This window comes from Phoca vitulina, unplaced genomic scaffold (assembly GCF_004348235.1).
Source record: "Phoca vitulina isolate PV1807 unplaced genomic scaffold, GSC_HSeal_1.0 scaffold16, whole genome shotgun sequence".
Lineage (NCBI taxonomy): Eukaryota > Metazoa > Chordata > Mammalia > Carnivora > Phocidae > Phoca > Phoca vitulina.
The window spans coordinates 38,157,892-38,183,664 of NW_022589719.1; the positions used below are offsets into that span (position 1 = coordinate 38,157,892).

Here is a 25,773-nt window from a genome sequence, read left to right on the forward strand (position 1 = left end):
TAGAGCTGCCCTGCGGGGGGCCCGTCCTGAGCTCCAGGTCCCATCCAGGCGCCCTGCCGGCCCCTACCGTGCATGGCGTGCCTCTCCGTGGTCATCAGCTGAGCCAGCGCCCAGAATGCAACCTCCTCGCACAGGAACATCAGCAGGACCCCCACGATCTGGCTCATGCCCTGGCAGTAGCCCACCTCCTGCAAGAGCCAACTCCGATGGAACGTGGCCACCTCGACGTGGTGGAGGTCAGGGTAGGGGAACCTCCCTCCCTGCTCGGGTTCTGATTCCCAGTTCGGTCCCTTCAGGATCGAGACCCGAGTTTTAGGGCAACAGCGATGCACGCTAGAGTACCTGGCAGCCCCAGCGCTCAGGGACTCAGGGGCCGTCCCTCCCCCTGCAGTCAGGTCTGCACCCCAGCCCCGGCCCCAGTCCTAGAGTCGAAGCCCCTCCCTCGTGCCCCTGGGACAATGGGAGCTGGAGTCCTGGCTACGTGTCCTGGTTGGTCAGGAATCCGCAGGACAAAGGGCACCCGCGGGGCAGCAGGCCTGGCAGCGGGGAGACTCGCGGGGTTGTAGACAGAATACGCCGAGAGCACATGGAACAGGGCTTGCTGCCTAGGAAAGGGAGAGCAGGGTGGGTTGCTCCTGTCTGAGCGAGGCCGGCCAGGTGCAGAACGCAGCCCCACGGACCTGGGTCTTCAGGGCAGCTCGGGGGCTGACGTGTCTATGGGGTCAGGTCTCCACACAATGACCGGCAGCTAGCTCAGACATACCATGGGATGGAGTTTATTTTCATTCTGCTGTTTGCCCTTTGCCTCCAGGAAAGCGCCCGCTGTGGGATGGGCACCTCCCGGGTTTTCACTGAGCCCCCAGCTCGCCCCTCCAGCCCTGGGGCCACTGCCCCACCCTGAACGGCCCCTTGGTGGCCAGGCGCTCCCCCTGCACCGCGCCCCCAGCCCCTGAGGCCTCTCCTCCCCGTGGTCTGGCTTGTTCCTGGTGCTGTGAATGCAACCATAGGATCTGGCTTCCTTCCCCGAGCCAAACGAAGCCCAGGTGCTCCCATGGCATCCAGCGCGTCCATAGCGCGGTCCTGTGTGTCCCTGAAGCGTATTCCCTGTTTTGGAATCCCAGTGTCTGTTCACCTAAGAGCAGCTTGGGTGCTTCCAGGTTGAGTCATTGTGCACAGAACCTTCACGCAGGTTTTACTTGGATAAAAGATTTCGAACCAGTTGGGTCAGTAACTGTGAGCACTTTGGGGCATATGGTGAGGCTCTGCTCAGCTCTGTAAGAAGCCGCCAGCCTGCCGTCCAGCGTGGCTGCATGACCCTGCACCCCAGCTCCCGCTGCCCCCTTGGGCGCCAGCGCTGGGTGCCCCCAGCCTTCCTGACCGGGGTGTGTGGCGGGCGCTGATGTCTCGCGGTGGTACGAAGGCTCAGCTCTGTCCCCAGACACACCCTGGATGAATGCACATTGTGTGTGTGTGTGCGTGTGCATCTTCTTGGCTCAAGTGTCTGTTCAGGTCTTGTGTCCACTGTGCGCCGGGTCATGTGTTCCATCACAGAGCGGCTTGTCCTCGCTCTGCAAGGGCCCCGCATTAGATGTGCCATTCCAAATCTCTCTCCCGCTCTGTAGCTTTCCTCCCCGCTCTCTGAATGGTGTCTTTGCAGAGGGCAAGTTTGTGATTGAGATAAACTCCAGCTTGTCCACGATTCCTCTCCTGCCTACTCCTCCCAGCTGACCAGCCTCTTCCTCCGTGTCCACGGCCTGCCCCTTCTCTGGCGTTCTGGTTTTCCACTACCCGGAATGCGTTACCACCACCCTGTAATGCAGGTAAGGGTTGAACCTGGAATCCCACGTGGGAATGCAGCTGCGCCCGAGTGCACGGAAGGAACAGGCTGCTTCGAGGTTGGGGGCAGATCGGCCGAAGTGGAGACTATTTACCGAGAGGCCCTTATGGAAACCTCACGATCCTGTGCCCAGGTGTGCCGCCAGGCAGGGCCCGCCCTCACATCGGGGCCCTTCTGTGTGAGGTCGCAGCGCAGTAGTCATAGGGGGATGGGGGTTTGGGGTGGTGCCTGGGGGCATCAGGCTGCCGGAGGCTGGCTCGCCCTGGACCAGGCGTCACAGGTCAGCCGTGACCCAGCCGCACTCTGAGGGCCAAGGCCGACGCAGCGGCCACCCAGGTTCCGAGGTACAAGGCACCCCCCTCGGTGGGGGAACGTCGGCGTCTCCTCATGAGACGGGTTGGGGACGGTCCCCTGGAAGGCTCAGTCCACGCCTGCCTGGCGGCTCCTCAGCGCCGGCCTTCCCGGCCTCCAGGGCGGCCTCCCCGGGGCCCCGGGCTGTGAAGCACACTGCCAGCCGCCGGCCGCGCACACAGAGCTCCTTCTCCCGCGGCGATCCGGCTGCACCCCACCTGTCCGGGCGCAACTGCCTTCCCCCCCTCCCGCTGGGCCCCCGCATCGTCAGGGTCTCCCCCGCACCCGGCGACTCAACACCAAACCCGGGCTCCTGAGGAGGACAGACCGTCCCGAGACCCCGACGGGGGCCGGGGAGGCGCCAACGCCGTCCGCACACTGAGGAGCTGCACTAATTCCTTGCAGGCTGGAGCTGGTGGGGGGGCACGCCTCCCCCGGGGACCCCCGTTTTCTAAGACGCATACGGAGATGACTATAGACAGTGTCGACCCGAGGTCTGGGCTTTGCTGGGACACACCTGCTGCTGGGGTCGCGGCTGGTGGGCCCAGGCCCCGGGCTGCAGCGGGGACGGCATCTGGGCGTTCATCATACCATTCATCTGTACAGTGTCAATTGTCTACCATCAAATGCAAATACATGCAGAAAAACACCAAGAGTGGCTGTCCCTTTGGCCCGTGTGACCCTCATCGGTCCATGTGTGTCCTCGTCCAGCCGAGGCTGTGCTGCCCGGCCCCCAGCCCCGCAGTGCCCCCACCCATGGCCTCCACCCTCTGTCGCCAGCTCCTCACGAGCAGCTCCACGCCAACCTTGGGGGTTACGCTCACACAGGGACGCCGCGAGGCCCCATCGCGGCGCCCTCCCCATTGTCACAGACCCGGGGAGGGGGCCACTGGGTCATCCCAAGCACGTTTCCCATGCGGCCGGGTTGTGTTTGCTGCCAACGTCCCCCTCTCCTCAGAGAGCCCGCCCTGCCCACCCAGAAGCCCCCTGGGCCACCCCTGACCCCCAGAGTGTCCCCTGGGGCCCCCGGACCCTGCTTGTCCCGCAGCCTCACCTGACCCCATAGTGGTCCCGGAACATGACGTGGTTCCGGAAGGTCCGGTTCACGTCCAGGTCAATTTGCCTGATGTCCCTGGAGAAGAGCTGGGCCTGCTCCTTCATCTTCTGTGGGCAGAACCGGGAAGGAGGAGCCAGCTTCAGGACACGGGAGCCTAACTGTCCCCAGCTGCCCTCCAAAGAGGGAGCGCCGCTAGCCGCCCCATGAGTGTGTCCTGCAGAAACCACCTTCCTCCTTTGTCTCTGAGGCCGGGGCCCCGCACACGGGCCCATCGTGCCCGTGATGCCCGCGTCAGGACTGGAGCTCAGCAGCCCTGGGCGGGGAGGGGACTCTCGATGGTCAGCCTGACGCTCCTCCCCACCCCGCGCACAGGGGCCCGTCCTCCAGGACTGAGACCAGCCTGGGGCCTGAGCTTGCCTCCCCCCACGCGTTCCCCTAAGCTCCCACCAAGGCCTCACCCAAGGGCCATGGCTCTGCTGGGTTTGGAAGGGCTTACCTCGTAGACCCCTTGGTTGGTGGACTTCACCTTCTCGATATCAAGCAGGAGGGTCCACACCTGACCCCACACCTGCAGAGGGACCCTTTTATACACCCGACGATGCATCTACGGGACAGAAGGCAACGCTGCTGAGCCAGGCCCGGGATGGCTCTGTGATCCCCAGGAGCACAAGGCCTCGAGAAGGTTCTGGTCTTAGCTCCATGGCATCTCCAGAGAGGCTGGGTCTCCCACAAGGAGGAGGGACAGTGGCCCTGACCTGCCGGCCCCTCTGGTGCCCTCCTTGGGCCTGGGGAGGCTTGGGCTCGGGCAGCAGACTCTCCCCAGGCAGGGGGACTCTCGTGGGGTCTGGGGTTGGGGGGAGGCTGAGGGCTGTACGCACCCCCCCCGTCGGGACACAGTGCCGTCTGCGGGCACGCAGCGCCCCACCTTCTCGCTGACCCAGTAGTGCTCCCAGTTCCTCAGCATCTTCACCCACTTGTCGGCTCTCCGGGTCTCCTGGCGAAGTTGCTGGAACAAGACAAGAGGGCAGCAGATGAGCCGCCCGCTGTGTAGACTGGCGCCCGGGCAGCGTCCAGGGGCCTTCATGTGAACAGACTCAGAGAGCCCGAGGGGCACAGGGCCGCTCCCGCTGACCGCGGCTCTGGGGCTCAGGCTTGGCCCCGGCAGCACGTCGGGTGCTGGGACAGGGGATTTGGTGAAACAGCCCTTGGGACTGCTTTGGGTACCGGGTCTGCTGTCCCCTGGCCCCATGCCCACCCAGCACGTCCTGCCCGAGCCCCAGGACAGGCTCGTACCTTTGCCTCGTGGGGGCTGGGGCCGGGCATCTCCTTCTCCCTGGAAGGCAAGAGAAGCAGAGCCTGAGGACCGGGCCCCCGGCCCCACAGCCCCAAGGCTCGGCCCAGGAGCCCCAGGAGGGGTGGGCTGACCCCAGGGAGGGCAGGGGCTGCCAGGTGCCTGGGGCACAGCGGGGCAGCGTCCTGCCTGGGGCTGTGAGAACGGCTGTTGCCGGCAGGTGGGCCGGGTGGGGGCATCTGAGCAGCCCCCACGAGGTGACTGCCCCAGTCCTGGGATGGGCCAGCCCAAGACCTGTTAGGGCAGCCAGGTGCCCCCTGGGCCCACCCGACTGAGGACCCCATGCCTTCACAGGGCCTGACTGCTCAGCGTCCAGCCTGCCTCTCCCTCACCTTGGCCATCACCCCTGCTGTCCCCTGACGCCACCCCTCTTGTCGGTCACTTCTGTCCTTCTGGCCCATGTCTACCCCTTGTCTCGTCAGAGCCCTGAGCATGGCCCACCCCTGACCCCTCCAGACAGCCACCGTCCCTGGGCGGGGAGGGACTGAGGCCCCGGGAGCAGCCCGGTGGCCACACATGGATTCCCCAGCCATGGCGAGGTCTCGTGGCAACCAGCGGCCCAGCGGCCTCCTTCCCTGGTCCCAAGGCCACTGTGCTGTCCCCCCTCCCTCGTTCCCACCCCTGGGCAGCTTCTTCCTCCTCTTCCCTCCTCCTGCCCAGGCTGGTCGGCCCCTCCCTCTGCTTCCCACCCTCCCTCCCTGACCTGGCCTTGTCCCGGGCATCTTCCTGCCGTCCTGCAGAAGCCTTCAGGAGCTGTGGCGGCCCTGGCCTGGTGGTGTCACCCAGGAGCACCCCTCCGCCCTCGCCCCAGATCAGACTGCCCTCCTGCAGAAAGGACGCCAGTGTCCCAGAGCCCCTCACCCTCTGGAGCCCCTGCTAAACTGACTGGACCCACCGTCTGAATGCAGGAGGCAGACACGGGGCCTCCCCGAAGCAGGCGTGGAGGCCACTCCTCCAAGGCCCAGCTCCATTCCTGCCCGCTTCCTGGGTTTGCCTCCTGGGTCTCTCAGCTCCAGCCCAGGCCAGACTCTGCCCCTCAGAGGGCTCCAGGGGTCGAGGCCCTGAGCTGGGGAGATGGGTCCTGCCTCCAGAGAGGCGTTCCTGCAAATGCAATCCCCCCTTGAGATGGAGGAAAGAGGGCCCCGGTGACTCACTGCAGAAAGCCATGATGGTCCGTGAGCCTGCACAGCGAGAGCTCAGCATCTTCCCATGGGTCCCGTGGAGACCCTGCTGGGCGTGCCTGAAACAGAGGGGGCCCGTGGTGGGGGTCCTCTCAGAGCCAGGGGCATGGGGGAAAGGAGGGAGCAGAACGGCTCCTCCCCTGCATCCTCAGGGAGCCCAGGGTCCGCTGAAAATGGCCCAGCAGGAGAGGCAGGACCTGTCTGCCCCACGGGAGCAGCCTGACAGTCCCACCTGCTTCTCCCAGCAATGATCCCCACCACCCCCACCGGCTTGCCCCGCTCCTTTGGGCAACAATACCCACCTGGGTCTCCTCTGCTGGACTCTGGCTCTGACCCCCCCTGGGACATAACTGCTCTTGCTGCTGAGGATTCCCTTTGGGCCAGAGCCGCTCCTGCCTGCCAATGAGCCCCGCCTGGGCCTCCCGTGCACCTGCTGCCGATGAGCCCCGCCTGGGTCTCATTGGCTACTGATGACTAGGGTTCCCGCCTGGGCCTCATCGGCTACTGACGACTAGGATCCCTGATGGACCCTCGCCTGCTACTGATGCCTCCCTCCCCCGGGTCTCACTTGTTCCTGATGACTCTGGGCCTTGTCTGGGCTGGACGGACCCATCCTTGGCTCTGGGCCCCACCTGGGCCTCCCCTGTGCCTGCAGGCTCTGGGCCCCACCCCTGCGGTGGGTGCTCCTAGTGTCGATGGTCCCTCTCTGGGCCTCACCTGAGTGTAATTGGCTATGATGTTGGCCCGTTCCAAGGCCAGCAGGGTCTCTAGGTCCTCTTTCATGGTGCTGCAAACCAAAAACATCCAAATAGGACCCTGCATGAAAACCTCCAGAGAACAAAGGGGTCTGCTCCCTGGGGGCCTATCCCCAGTCTGTCTGAGCCAAGTGTGGAGGAAACCCTCTAGCTCTGAGGGGGGACACTTGTTGAGCTGGCGGATCCCACGTGGGCTCCCACTCTGTGGCACTCCCACCCCCAGACTCCCTTCCCAGCCACTGTCCCCGGACACGCTTCACACCGAGATGACAGGGTCTCTGCACCCCGTTACCAGGAGCTCACGGGGGGTCCGGGAGGCTCCGGGAAACTGCTGACCTGATGCTTGGTGTGGGGTCCCCCAGCCCGGGGCCGGCAGCGCGCGGCTGGCTGGAACGGCCAGCCAGCGAGTGTTCCTGCGGGCTTGCGGGGCTCAGAGGTGTCTGTGAGATCCCACAAGCACAGGCGACAATAGGCAAAAAGCAGTGAGCTGGACGTCATCCTCATGAACAACTTTGCCAGCAAGAGTGAGAACAAACTCCCTCCCTGGATGGCAGGATGGTGAATGGCTGAGGAGGGGTGTAGGGGAGAGCAGGAGGGGCTTCGTGGTCCCTGTTGGGGAGGGGCCTGCTGGCTCCTGGCCCAGGAGGCCAGGACCCAGGCAGCAGGGGGGGCAGCCCTCCCCCCACGGAGCTGTGGAAGGGCCGCACGTGCCGGCTCACGGTCAGCGCCCGGGGATCCGGTGTCCTCGGCCACTGCCCGGGAGGCCATGCCGCCCCTCCGGAGCCTGAGCCCCCACAGCGGCCCGAAGGGAGCGGGGAGCAGCGCACACTCACCTGTGACCTGTCGCTGTGGGAGCCGCACCTCCTGCCTACACGGGGGTCGTGGGGCGAGCGGGTCCGTGTGAGTGAGGCCGAGCCAGAGCCAGAGAGCGCGAGCACATCCAACTGCCTGTGGACACAGAGCCCAGGGCGCGCCAGGCAGCGGCGGAACCCCGGGGCACCACCGTTCCGTCCAGTGGGGTCCCGCGTCGTCAGTGCACGTCGGCGGGGTCCGTCAGCACCGAGCCCTTCCCCCTGAAGGTCACGCTCCTGGGGAGGGTCCTGGCACCCCGCACGGTGGGAAGGGGAGGCTTGGCTCCCTCCCACCCTCCTTAGCTCCCATGCTCAGGTCCTCCCGGCACCCCGCCCTTCTGGGCAGACTGTGCGTCACAAATGTCCTCCCACCCCCAAGGGTTCACAGCATGCGTTGTCCACGTCAGAACATTTGAAGGGCTCCTGGGTGGCTGAGTCAGTTCAATGTCCGAGTCTTGATTTCAGCTCAGGTCAGATCTCGGGGTCGTGGGAACAAGCCCTCTGCCGGGCTTGGGCTTGGTGAGGAGTCGGCTTCAGATTCTCCCTCTCCCTCTGCCCCTCCCCCCTGCTCACACCTGCGAGTGTGCACACTCTCTCTCATAAATAAATCAATCTTTTAAGAAATTAACATTTAAGAACATTTGAGAAATCTTTATCATCTCTACAGAGGTGCGTTCATATTTGTAATGGCTATATAACTGCCTTTCACGATCCACCGTGATTTCTGTCAGAAACCTCTATTCTTTAGTATTTATTGTAGTCGACACACAATGTTACATTAGTTTCAGGACTACAACTTAGTGGTTCAGCAATTCTGTACATTACTCAGTGCTCCCCACGAGAAGTGTACTCACCATCTGTCCCCATTAAAAGTTATTACAATAGTATTGACTCCATTCACTATGCTGTACTTTTTAAGTTTCTTTTTTTTTTTAAGATTTTATTTATTTGATAGAGAGAGACATAGTGAGAGAGGGAACACAAGCAGGGGGAGTGGGAGAGGGAGAAGCAGGCTTCCCGCCGAGCAGGGAGCCCGATGCGGGGCTCGATCCCAGGACCCTGGGATCATGACCTGAGCCGAAGACAGACGCTTAACCAACTGAGCCACTCAGGTGCCCATGTACTTTTTAAATTTCTGTGACTTTTTTATTTTATAACTGGAAGTTTATAGCTCTTAATATTCTTCATCTATTCTGCCCATCTCCCACCCACTTCCTCTCTGGCAAATCAACCAATGTGATCCATCACATTAACAAAGGACAAAAACCATATGATCATCTCAACAGTTACAGAAAAAGCATTTGACAAAATACAACATAAAAAGCATAGTGGGTTTTGAGGAAACGTACATCAACAGAATAAAGCCCATGTATGAAAGCCCACAGCTGATCTCATACTCAGTGATGAAGGCCTGAAACCGTTTCCCCTAAGACCACAAACAAGACAAGGAAGTCCCCTCTCAGTCCTGGAAGTCCGAACTGCAGTAATCAGACAAGAAAAAGAAAAGAGATCCACAGCAAAGGAAACAGTTGACAAAACCAAAAGACAACCAACACAATGGTAGAAGATATTTGCAAATGCCTTATCAGATAAAGGGCTAGTATGAAACATCTATAAAAATCATATCAAACTCGGGGTGCCTGGGTGGCTCAGTCGTTAAGCATCTGCCTTCAGCTCAGGTCATGATCCAAGGGTCCTGGGATTGAGCCCTGCATCGGGCTCCCTGCTACACGGGAAGCCTGCTTCTCCCTCTCCTGCTCCCCCTGCTTGTGTTCCCTCTCACTGTGTCTCTCTCTGTCAAATAAATAAAATCTTAAAAAAAAACAACATATCAAACTCAACACCCAAACAACAAATACTCCAGTCAAGAAATGAGCAGAAGACATGAACAGACATTTCCCCAAAGAAGACATCCAAATGGCCAACAGACACAGGAAAAATGCTCAACATCACTTGGCATCAGGGAAATACAAATGAAAACCTCAATGAGATACCACCTCACACTGGTCAGAATGGCTAATTAACCACTCAGGAAACAACAGATGTTGGTGAGGATGCGGAGAAAGGGGAACACTCCTACACTGTTGATGGGAATGCAAGCTGGTACAGCCACTCTGGAAAACAGTATGGAGGTTCCTCAAAAGGTTAAAAATAGAGCTACCACATGACCCAGGAATTGCACTACTGGGTATTTACCCCAAAGATACAAATCTAGTGATCTGAAGGGGCACCTGCACCCCAATGTTTATAGCAGCAATATCCACAATAGCCAAACTATGGAAAGAGCCTAGATGTCCATCAACAGATGAATGGGTAAAGAAGATGCGGTATATATATACAATGGAATATTATGCAGCCATCAAAAAAATGAAATCTTGCCATTTGCAATGACGTGGATGGAACAAGAGGGTATTATGCTAAGCAAAATAAGTCAATCAGAGAAAGACAATTATCATATGATCTCACTGATGTGAGGAATCTAAGAAACAAAACAGAGGACCATAGGGGAAGAGAGGGAAAAAATAAAACAAGATGAAATCAGAGAGGGAGACAAACCATAAGAGATTCTTAATCTCAGGAAACAAACTGAGGGTTGCTAGAGTGGAGGGGGGTGGGAGGCATGGGGTGGCATGGGGTGGCTGGGTGATGGACATTGGGGAGGGTATGTGTTGTGGTGAGCGCTGTGTGTTGTGTAAGACTGATGAATCACAGGCCTGAACCTCTGAAAGCAATAATACATTATATGTTAATTAATTGCATTTAAATAAAAAATGTCCCAACAGAGATGCAGATAATGCCATTATCAGATAAGGACTTTAAAATAACTGTAGTTAATGTTCTTAATTAAGTACACTGTCAGAAGACAAGATTAACTAATTCGGTTAGGGGGAGACGTGAAATCAAAAACAAACAAATGGAAATTCCAAAAGTGAAAAATAGAATAACTAAACTTAAGGATTCAGTGGATGTGGTTGACAACAGATTCGATACAGATAAAGAGAGAATTGGTGAACTAGAAGGCTGGTCAAAAGAAATTACCTAGACTGAAACAGAAAGTCAAAAGGATATAAAGTCTAGTAAAGAGTATAAGAGACATGTGGGATAGAGGGGAAAGGTTGAGCATATATTTAATTGGATTCCTAAATGAAGATCAGAAAGAGAAGGGGGCGGGGTGCCTGGGTGGCTCAGTCGGTTAAGCTCCTGCCTTCTGCTCAGGTCATAATCCCAGGGTCCTGGGATCGAGCCCCGCATCGGGCTTTCTGCTCAGCAGGGAGTCTGCTTCTCCCTCTCCTTCTTCCCCTCCCCCTGTTCACACTCTCTTGCTCGCTCACTCTCTCTCAAATAAATAAATAAAATCTTAAAAAAAAAGAAAGAGAAAGGGGCATCCAAAATATCTGAAGAAATAAGAGAGCTGAGAATATCCCCAAACTGATGAAAGATATCAAGCTACATATTCTAGAAGGACTATGAGCATCAGGAAGGATAAATACAAGGAAAAACACATTGAGGCACATATAGGAAAAGTGCTAACGGAAAATAAAGAGGAATTCTTTCAAGCACCCACGAAGACATGCTGTCTTCAGAGCATGACAATAAGACTGACAGAAAGTATAAAAGCCAGAAGACAATGGAGTTGTCTTCATTTTCAGACTACTGACAGAAATAACTGTCAACCTATAATTCTTTTTTCTTATTTTTCTTTTATTTTTTTAAAAGATTTTATTTTATTTATTTGACAGAGAGAATGCGAGAGAGGGAACACAAGCAGGGGGAGTGGGAAAGGGAGAAGCAGGCCTCCCGCCGAGCAGGGAGCCCAATGTGGGGCTCGATCCCAGGACCCTGGGATCATGACCTGAGCCGAAGGCAGATGCTTAATGACAGAGCCACCCAGGTGCCCCCCCCTTTAAAGATTTTATTTATTTATTTGACAGAGAGAGAGATAGCAAGAGCAGGAACACAAGCAGGGGGAGTGGGAGATGCCCAGTGACTGAGCCATCCAGGTGCCCCCCAACCTATAATTCTATACCCACTAAAGAATATCCTTCAAAAATAGAGGAACACAAAGAAATTTTCAGAAAAGCAAAAACTGGCAGTATTTATCACCAGTAAACTCATGCCAAATGAAACAGTAGAGGAGTTCCTCAGGCAGAAAAAAAAAAAAAGTAACCCCAGATGGAAGTAGGAAGATGTCAGGATTGAAGAGCAACAAAATTCTAAATGAATACTGACTACATAAATTAATAATAATTTATAAATATTTACTTATTATTATTTATTATTAATTAATGATTATTATTCACAAAGGTCCTTGTACTGTCCAGGTTGTGGCTAAAGTATAAACTTATATTAAGCTTTAATAAGTCAAAGACACATGTATAATCTCTAGAGTAACTACTAAAATAATACTAAAAGAATGCAAAACTACCAAACCAGAGAAAATAATAAAATAAAAATCCAGAAGATGGCAAAAGAAAAAAAAAGAGAAAAACAGAAACAGAATAGGCAGAAAAAATAAAGAGCCCAAAATATATCAATGATTAAATTAAATGTAAACAGTCTAAATTTTCCAATGAAAAGAGAGATTGTCAGACTAGGGAAAAAAACCAATGTCAACTACATTCTACTTATAAGAGAACACCTTAAATAAAAGAATCTAGGAATGTTAAGAGTAAGGGAATGGAAAAAAGCGTACCACGTAAGCACTACCCCAAAGGAAGCTGGCATGGCTGTGTTATCAAAAACAGACTTCCCAACCAGCGTCCCGAGAGATGCACATCAGCCATCCATCACAGCTGCTAACGCAGGGAGGGAATGGGCAAGCTCGGGCGTGCTGCCGTGGCCTACTGCTCTGTCCAGGGGAATCCTGCGGGGCTGGACAAATCAAAGGCACAGCTCCTGGCCAGGTTTGCCAATATTGTTGAACAAACTTGGTAAACGCATTGCAAGAGAAGCCAAAAACTCAAGACACAAGGGTTTGGGAGGGAGGGAGAGATTTATTTTGGATGCCAGCAGCCAGGGGAGGTGGCAGGCTCGGGCCTGAACAGCCAACCTCTCTGGCGTCAAGATAGACCCTGAGAGTTTTACAGGAAGAAGTTCAGGGGGTACGTGCAAGAGAGCAGGCAGAGAGCACGTGATCCTGGGTTGGGGGGGATTGGTACGTGTTCAGCGTGTGGTCCTGGCTTGGGGATGTGTGATCCTGGGTTGGGGGCTCGGTACGTGTTCAGCGTGTGGTCCTGGCTTGGGGAGGGGACATATGGCGGGTGGTCTTCTAGGCATTCTGTTGCTCTTAGGGCTTTTCTGGCCTGGCAGGTGGAATGTTCCAGTCACTGTAGAACAGCTCATCAATGCTTCAAGCAAGTGCAATAAGAAATCAGAAAAATGGGTTTCAGTTAGTTAGAGTATGAGTTAAGTGCTTGCTGACATAAAGAGGAGCATCTCAAAAGATAAAGAGTCCAGGGCGCCTGGGTGGCTCAGTTGGTTAAGCAACTGCCTTCGGCTCAGGTCATGATCCTGGAGTCCCGGGATCGAGTCCCGCATCGGGCTCCCTGCTCAGCAGGGAGTCTGCTTCTCCCTCTCCTGCTCCCCTCTCTTGTGCTCTCTCTCTCTCTAAAATAAATAAATAAAATCTTTAAAAAAAAAAAAAAGATAAAGAGTCCATTTGCTGGGACGGTAAGATGAGGCTCATGACATAGTCTAGAAATAGAAAAGCACAAACCTAACATAACTGAAAGGAGAAATACAACTGTGGCTAGAGAGTCAATATTCCTCTCTTAAAATAGTTGACAAGACAAAAGAATCCACCAAAGATGTAGATTTTATATTTTTATTTATTTGAAGAGAGAGAGGCAGAGGGAGAGGGAGAAGAAGGCTCCCCGCTAAGCAGGGAGCCGGATGCAGGACTCGATCCCAGGACCCTGGGATCATAACCTGAGCCGAAAGAAGACGATTAACCAGCTGAGCCACCCAGGCGCCCCAAAGATGTAGATTTTAACCAAAGATTCACAAACCTGACATGACCCACATTTGTATTACAAAAACCATCACGGAAAGAAATAGAAAAATCTGAATGGTTCTAGAACTACTAAGGAAATAGAATCCAGGGCGCCTGGGTGGCTCAGTTGGTTAAGCGACTGCCTTCAGCTCAGGTCATGATCCTGGAGTCCCGGGATCGAGTCCCGCATCGGGCTCCCTGCTTGGCAGGGAGTCTGCTTCTCCCTCTGACCCTCCCCCCCTCATGCTCTCTCTATCTCATTCTCTCTCTCAAATAAATAAATAGAAAAAAAATCTTAAAAAAAAAACTTCTTCAGAAGAAAACAAAGACTTCATTAATGGATTTTATAAAACATTTAAGGAATAGTTAGCACCAATATTACACAAATGCTTTGAAAAGACAGAAAATGTGGCAACATTTCCCAACTCACGTTAAGAGGCCTCCAGAATCTTGGTGCCCAAACTACCCTCCCAGGTATACATTCAACAGAAACGCTCACATACACTCGGCAAAGGACATGCATGTTCATAGCATTGCTACCCGTAACAGCCCAAACCTACTGTTTTGGAAACACTTAGCTGTACATCAAGAAGGACTGGGTAAGTCAAACATGGTATATCCATGTGGTAGAAAACACAGCAGGGACAGCAGCTAGACCATGGCCGCTCACAATGAAGTGGACGGCTGTCACTCACTGTTCAGCAAAGACGGTAACATGCAATATAATTCCATTTATATAAAGCCCCAAAACAGGCAAAAATGAGCCTGTGGAAGTAGAGATAAGAAGAGGGTTTTTTAAACCCCTGTGCCTTTGCACGTGCTTTCCTCCATACCGTGTGAGCTCCAGTATCTCTTGCACAAAGTGGCTTCCCTGGCCTCACCGAGGGAACTGCCCGAGGCCTCTGGCGCCCACGACTGCAGCTGTGCACAGCGGTCCTCAGCAGCTCCTGTGGGCGGGCTGGTGTGTCTGATCAGGGGTCCTATAGGAATGTCTAATCTTTGCAATGTTTACATGCAGGAGGGGAAAGAACGTCATCCCTGCGCCGAGACCACCGTGCCAGCGCAGGACACAGGACTCCCAAAGCACACGCTGTTCCCTTGACTGGCTGCTTCCCCACTGTAGGACTGAAACCAGCAACTTAAAGCCAAATCCTTCTCACTTGTGCCAAGGACCCTGAGCCTGAAAAGGGTATGCAAAAGTTCCCCTACACCTGCCCCCGTGTGAACTTCCTCCTGCCAAATGACAGAACTTAGCCCATAAATTACAGGGCACTCTACATTCCAAACCTTAGGACAAAACCCATCTGGTCATCTCTGGTGTAAGTTACAAACTATCACTTACGTAACCACTCACACAAACTCAGAGCAGCCACCAATCAAGCTAATCCTCAAACACTTGCTACTCCATCCTAAATGGGTTCTATTTCACCTGAGGGGTTGTTGGGGAAAATCCAGTGTGATATGTTCACTATGAGCATTTTCCGTATGCACCTTACATTTCAATAAACAAAATATTTTTTAAAGGAATATATTTACAGAAGCAGAATAGGAACAGGGACTCCACCCAAAGATACACCTGGGCAGCATCTCACAAACATATACTGGGGTTTCTCTCCTTGGCCCCTCCGTTCCTGTTTCCTGAGACCCTCTATGTTGGGATGCTGCAACAGGCATTGAGGAAAAGGCAAAACGAATCCAAAGGCTATTTCAGAAAACATGTAGTTTGGTGGGGACTGAAGCCTATGGGGCAGGTGGGAAGGGGCTGGATCGAGAAGACAGAATGAACACTGGAAATGAGCAAGAGTGGTCCCCTCTGGGAGGGGACAGTGTGAAACTGGGTGGGGGGAGTACTTCTATATACCAAAAATCCCAAATCCCACATCAGCTGAACTAAGTTTAAAAATAAAGATAAAGATGGGACGCCTGGGTGGCTCAGCCATTAAGCGTCTGCCTTCGGCTCAGGTCATGATCCCAGGGTCCCGGGATTGAGCCCCACATCCGGCTCCCTGCTCAGCAGGGAGCCTGCTTCTCCCTCTGTCTGCAGCTCCCCCTGCTTATGCTGTCTCCTTCTTTCTCTGACAAATAATTAAAAAAAATCTTAAAAAAAAAAAAAAAAAAGACATAACTGGGAGAATCAGGTGAGCTCCAAAATAAAGACATAAGTTCCTGTGAATCCCATGCAGCCTGCCTTGTGGCCCACGTACTGTCTGGGAGAGGGTTCAGCCACATGTATGGTGGTAACCTTCATGCTTGGCTTCATAGGGTGTCTCAAAGTCGACAAGCACCTTCCCTCATGTTCCTCACTGATTCTCACAGCAGACAAGTCCTCACATCCCTATGGGATGTCACAAAGGGGACCAAACAGCCTCAGGGCGAAGCGTTTGTTTTAAATAGTTCTCTTTATCAAGAATTTCAGGAAACAAATCTAATAGATTATGGCATAGAAAAGAATAAAATGAAAGTAGACCACTTTAGCAGCTTTCCAAAAAATGTAACTCTTTTGGTAGGCAAGGAAGCCAGTCCCAGAGTCAGCCCAGTGGAGCCCTTGTGGTGTCCTGTGATGAATTCTAAACCTCACACTCAGATTCCAACTCAAAGTGCCTTGTTTTTGCAGCATACACTTGCATAAACAATATTTGGAGGCCCATGTGAGCATTTACCTGCATTATGTCAGAGAATCCTCACTGCCCAGAGGGAGGGATTGGGTGGTGCTAGTGTCCAGATGAAAATGACCAAGCTAAAAAAAAAAAAAAAAAAAGAAAATGACCAAGCTGGTCATCACAGGGAAAGGTCACCCCGGGTCAGCTGGTTCCAGGCCCTGTGCTCAACCATCTCCTTTAAAGACCACCAAAAGAGCAGTTTAATACAATCTAACGATCAGCTCTGGCATGTAGTTCCCTTACTTGCAAACTTCATCTGCCAAAATGTCAATTCTGAGAATTGGGGACTAGCCCACAACTTACTTGTTGATAAGCACCCAAAATATAACTCATAATGTTTATGTACCAAAGTTCATAATGTTTATTTGTGTAAGAACATTTCCAATCGGTGCTCAGACATTTACTCACTTTAGGCACAATTCCAACAGCCTTTGACTAGTATTTCCCATTAAACACAAAGAAATGAGGGGCGCCTGGGTGGCTCAGTCGGTTAGGCGGCTGCCTTCGGCTCAGGTCATGATTCCAGAGTCCTGGGAACGAGCCCTGCGTCAGGCTCCCTGCTCAGTGGAGAGCCTGCTTCTCCCTCTCCCTCTGCCTGCCTCTCTACTTGTGCTCTCTCTCTGTCAAATAAATAAATAAAATCTTAAAAAAAAAATAAACACAAAGAAATGAACTAAAACAGGGACAGCAAGACTGGGCGCATCAGGCAGCAGGCACACTTTAAGATGCCACAAGAGCATCACTGTATTTCAGCAAAAACAGTTGATGGTGGTTTCTTCTCCCTCCTCTGAACAACCCAGCTGTGTGATACCCGGAGGGTACCAGTGACCTCTGCGTGGCTCCAGGCTGCAAGCTCGGCCTGGCTTACCCCTTCTTCCTCCCAGGCACCTGCAGTGGTGCTGGCCCACAGAAGGTCTCCCAAAGTGTGTGCAAATTAATTTTAGAAAAATTAATCACAGTCCATGATTCACGGCAAGTGAACAGTATAATTAAACAATTTCTATTAAAGTTGTTAAAATAAAACTTCAGCACTTGAAGAAGTAAGTTCTCAGGAAAAGCCATTTCTTTCTGAAGCACCCGCCCATCCCTTTTGCTGCAGCAGGAACGGGCGCTCCTGGAGGACAGGTACCTTTCTTCCCCTCCTCAGTACCCAGCTTTCCATTTCACATCCTCGGCTGAGCGCCACTTGTTCACTCGGGGGACACGGGCCACGCCCCTCAGCTCCCGGTCCCTCCTCCCAGGCCCGGCCTCCCCCTCCCCGGCTTCCCCCCACCAGGGATTTCTGCCTGTTCGGCTCAGTGCTGAACCCTCAGCACCTACAACACAGCGGGCACGAAGGCGTTACACAAGAAGTATTTATTGAATGAATGCATTTAGTGAGACACAGAATTATTAAGTTTTTGACAATGAGAGATAAATGAACCAGTGCCCACTGATTACGAACGTTGCCTTAGTGAGTAACTTTCACCTTTGTGTCTACCTACCTATGTACACTGCCCAGCTCTACCAAGTAGTCGGTGCTCCGCAGAGTACCGCTGTGCAGAATGTCCAGCCCCAGACTTCGCCCCAAGTCGCCGAACCGAGCCCCCAGCGCCGTCACGTTAATGTTACCGCCTGGCCCGGACGTCCGAGGCACACAAGCCAGGCGGGACACTGGGAGGGCCGCGCCGGGACCACCGCTCCGCCCCGCCGCCACGTCCCGCCAGGGAGAGCGTGCGTCCGCCCCGTGCGAGGCCCCGCTCCCGAAGCGAGGCCCCGCCCATAACACTCAGGCCCCCGCCCCGCAGAGCCTGCGTCCGCCCCACGCGAGGCCCCGCCCCCGACGCCCAGGCCCCGCCCCACCGCCCGTCCCGACGCGGCAGCAAGACCGCGCCCCGCCAGGCCCCGCCCCTGTCGGGCGTGGGCCCTCCCTCTCCCAGTCCGTGGTCTGGAGGTCAGTGACTCCTGCGGTCCGTGCCTGGGGTCCGCTCTTACCGGCGCCCGCCTGTGGACGCGCGCCGGGCGCTCCTGCGGCCATGCTGCCCGGGATAAACGCGCGCTCTTGAAGCGACACTGGAGAGCGGGCTGCAGGAGTAGGGGTAGCGGGGTACAGCGGGAGGAGGGGGGGGGGAAGCGCGTCGGGGCTGGAAGTCAGCGCGTGCCGGTGACGTCAGAGCGTCCAAGTGCGCCCTCGCGCGTGCGCACCTGCCGCCGGCCTGCTTCCCGGGGCATGCTGGGAGTCCCTGCGCTGGGGCACTGGGTGCGCGCCTGCGTGGTCTGCGTCTTGGTGGTTCTCCCCATACCTTCTGGAGGTTCGGTCTGATCCCCTGGTCTTTTGGCGCCCAGCAAGTACACAAGTAAGGGCTGGCTAAGCCGACATTTTACCCCAAGTTGAGTAACCCTCGACCGTTATTCCCCAAAGAACAGTCCCCCCCACCCCGGGAGGACAGCCCTGGCAGAGAGGACTTTCCCGGGTCACCGCACAGGATGCTGGGCCTTGGGCATGGCCATCTCCACTCCCGGCAGGTCTGCCCGAGTCTGGGCACCCGAGAACCCTGGGGAGAGCTGGATGGACAAATCACGTGGGGACGACAGAAACGTAAATGGGACAGCACCTCGGGGGGAATTGGCTGAAATTTAAAAGGGGAGCCCAGGCACTTTGCATTATTGGGCTGGCATAACTGGCTCGCAGGTATGGGGACACGGGAGTGTGGGCAAAGCTGGTGGACTTTGCAGCGTTTCCGGTCGGCAGGTGGGCAGTGTCTTGGAAGGACCTCAGAACCAGGCAAGCCCCCCTCTTGGGTGGTGTACCAGGAAGATAACCACGTGGGAGAATATTCTGTAAAGCCTGAAAAATCTGAAAGCAGTCTAAATGTCATCTATAGAAATTGGTTGCGTAAACTGGCTATGTTCAGACAGTTGTGCACGATGTGGCCATTAAAAATTAGACTGTGTGGGGCGCCTGGGTGGCTCAGTGGGTTAAGCATCTGACTCTTGGTTTCAGCTCAGGGTCCTGGGATCGAGTCCTGCATCGGGCTCCCTGCTCAGCGGGGAGTCTGCTTGTCCCTCTCCCTCTGCCTGCTGCTCCGCCTGCTTGTGTGCTCGCTCTCCGTCAAATAAATAAAATCTTTAAAAACACATAAATGTTTTACAAAGTTAGACTGTCACATATTGATTAGTGTACCTGTATATTCATTATACATTGTATACATAACTATTCTGAGGTGAAAAATACAGCAGCTCATAATGCATTAGTTTCCTGCTGCCGTTGTAACACGCTGTCACAGATTTCTTATTTTACAGTTCTCTTGAGATCAGAAGTGGGAAATGGGCATTAGGGAGTTAAAGTATCCATAGGCCTGGTTCCTTCCAGAGTTTCCAGGGGAGAATCTGCTTCTTAGCCTTTTCCAGCTTGTGGAGACTGCCTTCCTCCATCTTCAAAGCCCAGACACTCCAACCTCTGCTTCCATTGTCCCATCTCTGATTTTGACCCTTTTGCCTCCCTTCTGTAAGGACCCTCATGACTACTTTGGGCCTACCCAAGTAATTCAAGACAATCTCCCCATCTCAAAACCTTTAACTTAGTCACATCTGCAAAGACCCCTTTGCCATGTAAGGTAGGGATTCAGACATAATCATCTTTGATCATTATTCTGCCTACCATTCCTAATATTTATTTTTTTAAAAAAATGTGTATTGTGCGTACAGAGGAGTAGGAGCACATACACAGATGTCAGAGCTTTGTGTCTGGAAGGTGGGCACGCTAGGGCTTTCCATTTTATTTCTATCTTCTGGTTGTTGTTTTTTTTTTTAAAGATTTTGTTTATTTATTTGACAGAGTGAGAGGGAACACAGCAGGGGGAGTGGGAGAGGGAGAAGCAGGCTTCCTGCTGAGCAGGGAGCCCAATGCGGGCCTGGATCCCAGGACCCCAGGATCATGGCCTGAGCCGAAGGCAGACGCTTAAAGACTGAGTCACCCAGGCGCCCCTCGTCTGGTTTTTCTATAAAGAGCACATACTGCTCATGTGGTAAAAATCATGTTTTACAGCAAAGGAAGCCATCAACAAAATGAGAGGGCAACCTATGGAATGGGAGAAGATACTTGCAAATGACATACCTAAAAAGGGGTTAATATCTGAAATATATAAGGAACTCATACAACACAACTCCAAAAAACCAAAAAACCCAAAACAAGTAATCATTAAAAATGCGTAGAGGAGGGGTGCCTGGGTGGTGAGTCGGTTAAGTTGTGGGATCGAGCCCCACATCAAGCTCTGCATTCGTTGTGGAGTCTGCTTGAGATTCTCTCTGCCCCACCCCCACCCACGTCCTTGTGTTCACTTTCTCTCTCTAAATAAATAAATCTTTTTTTTTTTTTTAAAGATTTTATTTATTTGACAGACAGTGAGAGAGGGAACACAAGCAGGGGGAGTGGGAGAGGGAGAAGCATGCTTCCCGCTGAGCAAGGAGCCCAATGCGGGCCTTGATCCCAGGACCCTGGGATCATGACCTTAGCCGAAGGCAGACGCTTAACTACTGAGCCACCCAGGTGCCCCAATAAATCTTTTAAAAGTTGAAAAAAAATGGGCAAAGGACCTGAACAGACATTTCTCCAAAGACATACAGATGTCCAACAGACACATGAAAAGATGCTAATCATCACTCATAATCAGGGAAATACAAATCAAAACCACAATGAGTCATCACCTCACACCTGTCAGGATGGCTAAAATCAACATGACAGACAACACGTGTTGGTGTGGATGTGGAGCAAAGGGAACCCTTATGCACTGTTGGTGGGGATGAAGATTGGTGCAGCCACGGTGGAAAACTGTATGGAGCTACAATCCAGCAGTTCTGTTTCTGGGTGTTTACCTGAAGAAGACAAATCATGTGAAAGTTGGTTGGAGCTCTCCACCCTCACCCCTCTGCTTCATTCTCAACCACCCTCAGGCTTCAGTAGCTTCTGCCAGAAACCCAGCCCCACCCTCATTTTCCTGCATCCAGGTGGAAGAGAGCTGCTCACTGCCTTCACTTGATCACTTGTCAACCTGACCACCTGAGCTGCTCTGAGGGAGCTTACGGGGTGGTTGCCTCTGCCTTGGCCCGCGTCTCTCAATCCACGGGGTTCTTTGGGACCCTTGGCCCCGTGCTGGTGGCCCAGACCCTTGTCCATTGGTGCCCAGCAAGCCACCCAAGCAAGGACTGGCCCAGCCAAATATTCTCCCCAAATTGAATAACCCTCACTTAATTTCCCCAAAGAACCTGCTCCCCCCCAGCCCCTCATCCCCCACCCCTACTGTGCTGCCCTCTGGTGGTCACAAGGATTACGCCAGGTCTGCGGCGAGCACCCGTGTGTGAGACTGGACAGCGAGGCGCCTTCCCCCCAGCCTGCCACACCCACCGGAGGCCTGCTGGCACCGGGGAGGAGACCTCCCTGACCTCCGCCCTGACTCACTTTTATCCTGCCTTATCCTCCGCCTTGCACTCTCCACAGTCTAAATGCTATTAATTTACGTTTTGATTTCATGCGTTGGACTGTGAGCTCTGTGGGGCCTGAGACCTTCGCTCTGCTCTGCTCACCAACGTAGCCCAAGCGCCGGGCACAGTGCCCGGCAGTCCGTAGGTGTTGGGTAGGCCTTGTTGAGGTAGCGGATGCGCGTGTGATGGGAACGCATCCAGCGTCCCTGCTCTAACAACGAGCGTACAAGTCAGTAAACGACGTCAGCCCGTGCGCACGGGACAGGTGACCTAGTCGGCAGCGCGATGCCGAAAGCTCCCAGGCCCCGTCGGGGCGTCTTGTCCCGCATGTTTACAACACCTCACAAGGGACCCTCGGAGGTCTCCCCGCCAGTAATGGTTGTGCTCGCCGGTGTGGCCGGGTGAGCCCTGGCAGTCGGGTTTTCTCTCTTCTGCAATGCAAGTGCTTGAGTTAAGATTTGCTGGCGGAGCACCCGCTTCGAAGACGGCTGCTCCAATAGTCACACTGCCCGGGAGTGCGGCCAACGCGCCCTGGGGGAGGACCGGGGGCGGGGGGCGCGGCGGGCCGCCCCGCTCCTGTGCGTGGGCCGCCCCGCTCCTCTGCGTGGGCCGCGCCGCTCCTCTGCGTGGGCCGCCCCGCTCCTCTGCGTGGGCCGCGCCGCTCCTCTGCGTGGGCCGCCCCGCTCCTGTGCGTGGGTCGCGCCGCTCCTCTGCGTGGGCCGCGCCGCTCCTCTGCGTGGGCCGCCCCGCTCCTCTGCGTGGGCCGCGCCGCTCCTCTGCGTGGGCCGCCCCGCTCCTCTGCGTGGGCCGCCCCGCTCCTGTGCGTGGGTCGCGCCAGGCCCATCGCCCCGCCTGCGGCCCGCCCCAGCGCGTGGCCCCGCCCCGGGACGTGGGGCGGACCGCACCCCGGGCCCCGGCGGAAGCGGAGGCTCGGCCGCAGGTGAGTTGCGCAGTGCCGGGGTGCGGGGAAGCGGCGTGGGGCGGGGGCTGGGGGTCCCTGCGCGCCAGGCGCGACCGGACGCTTCCTCGCAGTGACTCCGCGCGGGCCTGGGACACATGCGCAGCCTGCGGTGCGCGCGGAGGGCGGTGACGGCCCCGGGCGGTCTCGCGCGGACCCCGGCGCACCCCTGGCCGCCCCCCGCGCCTCGCGCAGGTAACCGCGGCGTCGGGGCCGCCTGGCTGGGGGCTCAGTGGGCCCGGGACGCGCTCCTGTCTTCCAGCTCGGCCCGGTGGGCCCAGGCCGAGGGCGCCGCCCCCTGCTCCTGTCCCCTGGGCGCGGCCCTGCGGACGGGCCCGTTCTCACACGTGAAAGCACTAAGTGTCCTGTTGGGACCCTAGGGAGCAGCCCAGCTGGTGGGGGTCCTGATTCCGGGAGAAGCAGTGAGACACGGCGTCTTTGGGGGGCGTTACCAGTTTTCATGGGGTTCTCGAAGGGATCCGTGACCCATAGAGGTTAAGAAGTGTCCCCCTAGTCCCAAGGACCAACCACGAGGTCCCCCCAGGGTCTGGTCAAGCCGTGGGGTGGGGGAGGGGTGCGCTCAGTTGCTCCGTTCGGGTTTCCGGTTCTCGTTCTTAACCTCAGATCACCTCGGGAGAGCCCAGCCCCCAGATGTCAGGCTGGATTGGGAGAGAGGGTCCCTCTGACGTCGCCCCTCCCAGTCCCCTTCTCCAGTGATGATGACTAGGGATTCTTGAGGAGGGGATTTACTGACCACACCCTTGGCGCCGCTGGGGCGGGTCTGGTTTTTGCTCACGTGGCCGGGGCGGTGGGCTGGGCGGACTCTGGGTTCCTCCTCTTGTTGGTCGTGTGACAGGGCCAGTTACCGAGACCTCCTGCCCTCGGTCTTTTCGGCTGGCTCATCGGTTAGGATGTGCACACGTGAATCTTGCCTGCTGGCTGGCACTCAGACCTTTACTGGCAGTCCCGGGCTGGCTGTAGGCTCTGAACTGGCCTGGGTCCCGGCGGGGAGCCCTCATGTCTTCAGCAAGGCCAGGCCCTGCTAGGCACGGCCGGGAACAGGAACACAAACGAGGCAGTATTTCTAGGAAACTGGGGTTTCACAGGACCAGGAGCCTCACGTGGGGTTGAGTCATCCTGTTTGTCCTGACCTTTCTAAAGGGCAGCTGAATGGCATTATTTCCAGGTGTGAATCCTTCTTGGGCTTTCTGATTGCGCTTGAACGAGACCCGCTCCCTTCCCTGTCTCCATCCCAGCAGGATGCTCTCTTCTGCTGGCCCCCACCTTCAGGGCCTCAGGAACATCCCAGTGCAGTCAGCGCCCACCCAAAACTCTGGTATCGGTAGACAGTTAATCATTTCTTCAAGCTCTGTGCTGTCCCTGGTGAGGTGTTTCAGGGCCTGTGACCTCCCATGCAAGACTCACTTGCCAAAGTCCTGCCTGATTTCTCTGTGGGCCTGGGCTGACCCACGGTGGGGCAGAGGATGTGTCCTGGCCTGTTTGGAGTTCCCAGCCCCCAGAAAGGGATTGTGGACATAGGCACCCTGAGTGGCCACCCATGAGTGCACCCCCAGAGTGCAGGCAGTGGGCCTGGGGTCCCCACTTTACCTCCTCAGCCCTCTCCAGGCACCTGTCGCTGGTGCCCCTTGAAGAACTGTTAGCTCACCACAGGCACCTGTCCTCCCCCCCAGCTGCCTCAGGGTGGTGAGGCCTAGGGTTCTCACAAGCCGCTCAGGTCCGTGCTCCTCAAATGCCAGGTGGGGGGCTCTCTGGCCAGGTCCTCGGGTTGCTGGTCCTTGTGCTCCACTAGCTCGGGTCTCTACACTGTGGTGTCACCCAGGCAAGTGAGAGGAAGGGGCTTCAGATGGCCAGCACTGGTCCTGGCTCTCCTGGGTAGGAGGGGCCCATAAAGGCTAAGTGCAGGAGACCGAGAGGTGAGGCTGCCTCCATTCCCACAGCTGTGTCCCCAAGCTCTGTGGTCTGTGGTGCCCTTGGTCAGGGGAGCCCAGTGGCTGCAGCCTCCCCTTGCTTGCCCCCATTTTTGCTCCTGGAGGCTGAGGTGGAGAAGGGCACTGGCCAGGGAGAGGCTGTGGCTTCTGAAACATCAACCCCCCCACCCCCACCCCGGGGGTCCTATTAGGACTTTCTTCCGTCTTCTGGCTCTCTGGCCTATCAAACGTTGAGAGAGTTTGGCTAAGATGTTCTCCCCCCTCTGCCTTCTATCTAGAAAACACTTCGCCTCGAACCATGAATCTCGACATCCAGTGTCAGCAGCTGAGTGATGCCCGGTGGACGGAGCTCCTGCCTCTGATCCAGCAGTACGAGGTGGTCAGGTAGAGAACAGCCCTGCTGGTGTGCGTGCGTGCGGGGGTTAGCAGGCAGGCTCTCCACCTCACTGCCGTGGCTCTGCAGCCTTCGGCCACCACCCACGAGTGGGCTGGGTGTGCTCCGAGAGCACTGGGATTCTGGACTCACAGTGTAAATTTTATATGATTTTCACATGGCATGAGATGTTACTGTACTTTCTTCCCACTATTTGAAAATGTAAACCTTGGGGCGCCTGGGTGGCTCAGATGGTTAAGCATCTGCCTTCGGCTCAGGTCATGATTCCAGGGTCCTGGGATCGAGCCCCACATCGGGCTCCTGGCTCAGCAGGGAGCCTGCTTCTCCTTCTCCCTCTGCCTCTCTCCCTGCTCATGCTCTCTCTCTCTGTATCTCTGTGTCTCAAATGAATAAATAAAATCTTTAAAAAAAAAAAAAATGTAAACCTTTCCTGGCTCAGGCTGGGTGGGCAGGAGGTGGCCTGGAGGCTCTGAGGGCAGGTGGGCAGAGCAGCCTGTCTCTTTCCTGTGGGAGTGGGAGGCGCTCGCTGCCCATCCACTGCCCCTGCTGGGAGTCAAGACTGGGTTTTGTTGTTGAGCTTCTCAAACCCACAGGTTCCCCAGGGTGTATAAGCAGGAGATGAGTACCTGCTTACTTTTTCTCTTTTTTACTTACTTGAGATAGTTGTAGGTTTATAAAGAGTTAGACAGGAAAACGAAGAGCCCCCCCACGGCTGCCTGGACTCGGACGTCACCAGTTCTTCCCCTTGTGTCCTTTCCCTGTGCCCGGGTCTGTGCAGGACCCCGCTTGAGGCATTTAACTTCGCATCTCCTTGGCCCCTTCCCTGTGATGGTCCCTCTGTTCCTCCTTGTCCTTGGTCATCTGACTCTTGAGTCTGCTCAGGCTCTGGAGATGTCATGGCTGAGACACAGGTTTTTCGTGGGAATACACAGAAATGCTGTGGTGTCTGCCTGGCATATTGTATCCTGTTGATTGCT

At 55.3% G+C, this 25,773-nt stretch overlaps 2 protein-coding genes across 8 annotated transcripts in view; one reads left to right on the forward strand and one right to left on the reverse strand.

Moving 5' to 3' along the window:
* LOC116638551 (USP6 N-terminal-like protein) lies at window positions 1-22,240 on the reverse strand. Of its 5 annotated transcripts, none has more exons than XM_032414644.1 (11): window positions 21,532-22,240; window positions 20,729-20,889; window positions 16,036-16,112; window positions 7,366-7,480; window positions 6,495-6,564; window positions 5,751-5,836; window positions 4,539-4,578; window positions 4,171-4,251; window positions 3,742-3,849; window positions 3,243-3,352; window positions 1-605 (listed from the first exon to the last, which is right to left on the reverse strand). In XM_032414644.1, exons 5-11 carry the CDS (start codon window positions 6,558-6,560, stop codon window positions 392-394), a joined length of 705 nt encoding a protein of 234 aa, XP_032270535.1. In that variant the 5' UTR covers window positions 6,561-6,564; window positions 7,366-7,480; window positions 16,036-16,112; window positions 20,729-20,889; window positions 21,532-22,240; the 3' UTR covers window positions 1-391. The 5 variants fall into 5 exon arrangements, with proteins under 5 accessions (XP_032270535.1, XP_032270534.1, XP_032270531.1 ...); XM_032414643.1 differs by having other exon boundaries at window positions 21,473-22,240; XM_032414640.1 differs by lacking the exons at window positions 20,729-20,889; window positions 21,532-22,240 and adding exons at window positions 6,869-6,972; window positions 17,520-17,784 and having other exon boundaries at window positions 372-605; window positions 7,366-7,605.
* The window catches only part of RNH1 (ribonuclease/angiogenin inhibitor 1), a 12,896-nt gene continuing 5,024 nt past the window's right edge, over window positions 17,902-25,773 (forward strand). The window contains exons 1-2 of one of the 3 annotated variants that reach the window (XM_032414639.1): window positions 17,902-17,968; window positions 24,681-24,786. In XM_032414639.1, coding sequence (XP_032270530.1) covers window positions 24,701-24,786 — 86 coding nt within the window. In that variant the 5' untranslated portion in view covers window positions 17,902-17,968; window positions 24,681-24,700. Of the gene's footprint in view, window positions 17,969-18,285; window positions 18,372-22,338; window positions 22,436-24,680; window positions 24,787-25,773 lie in introns of those variants that run through there. The other 2 variants (XM_032414637.1, XM_032414636.1) reach the window with 2 other exon arrangements.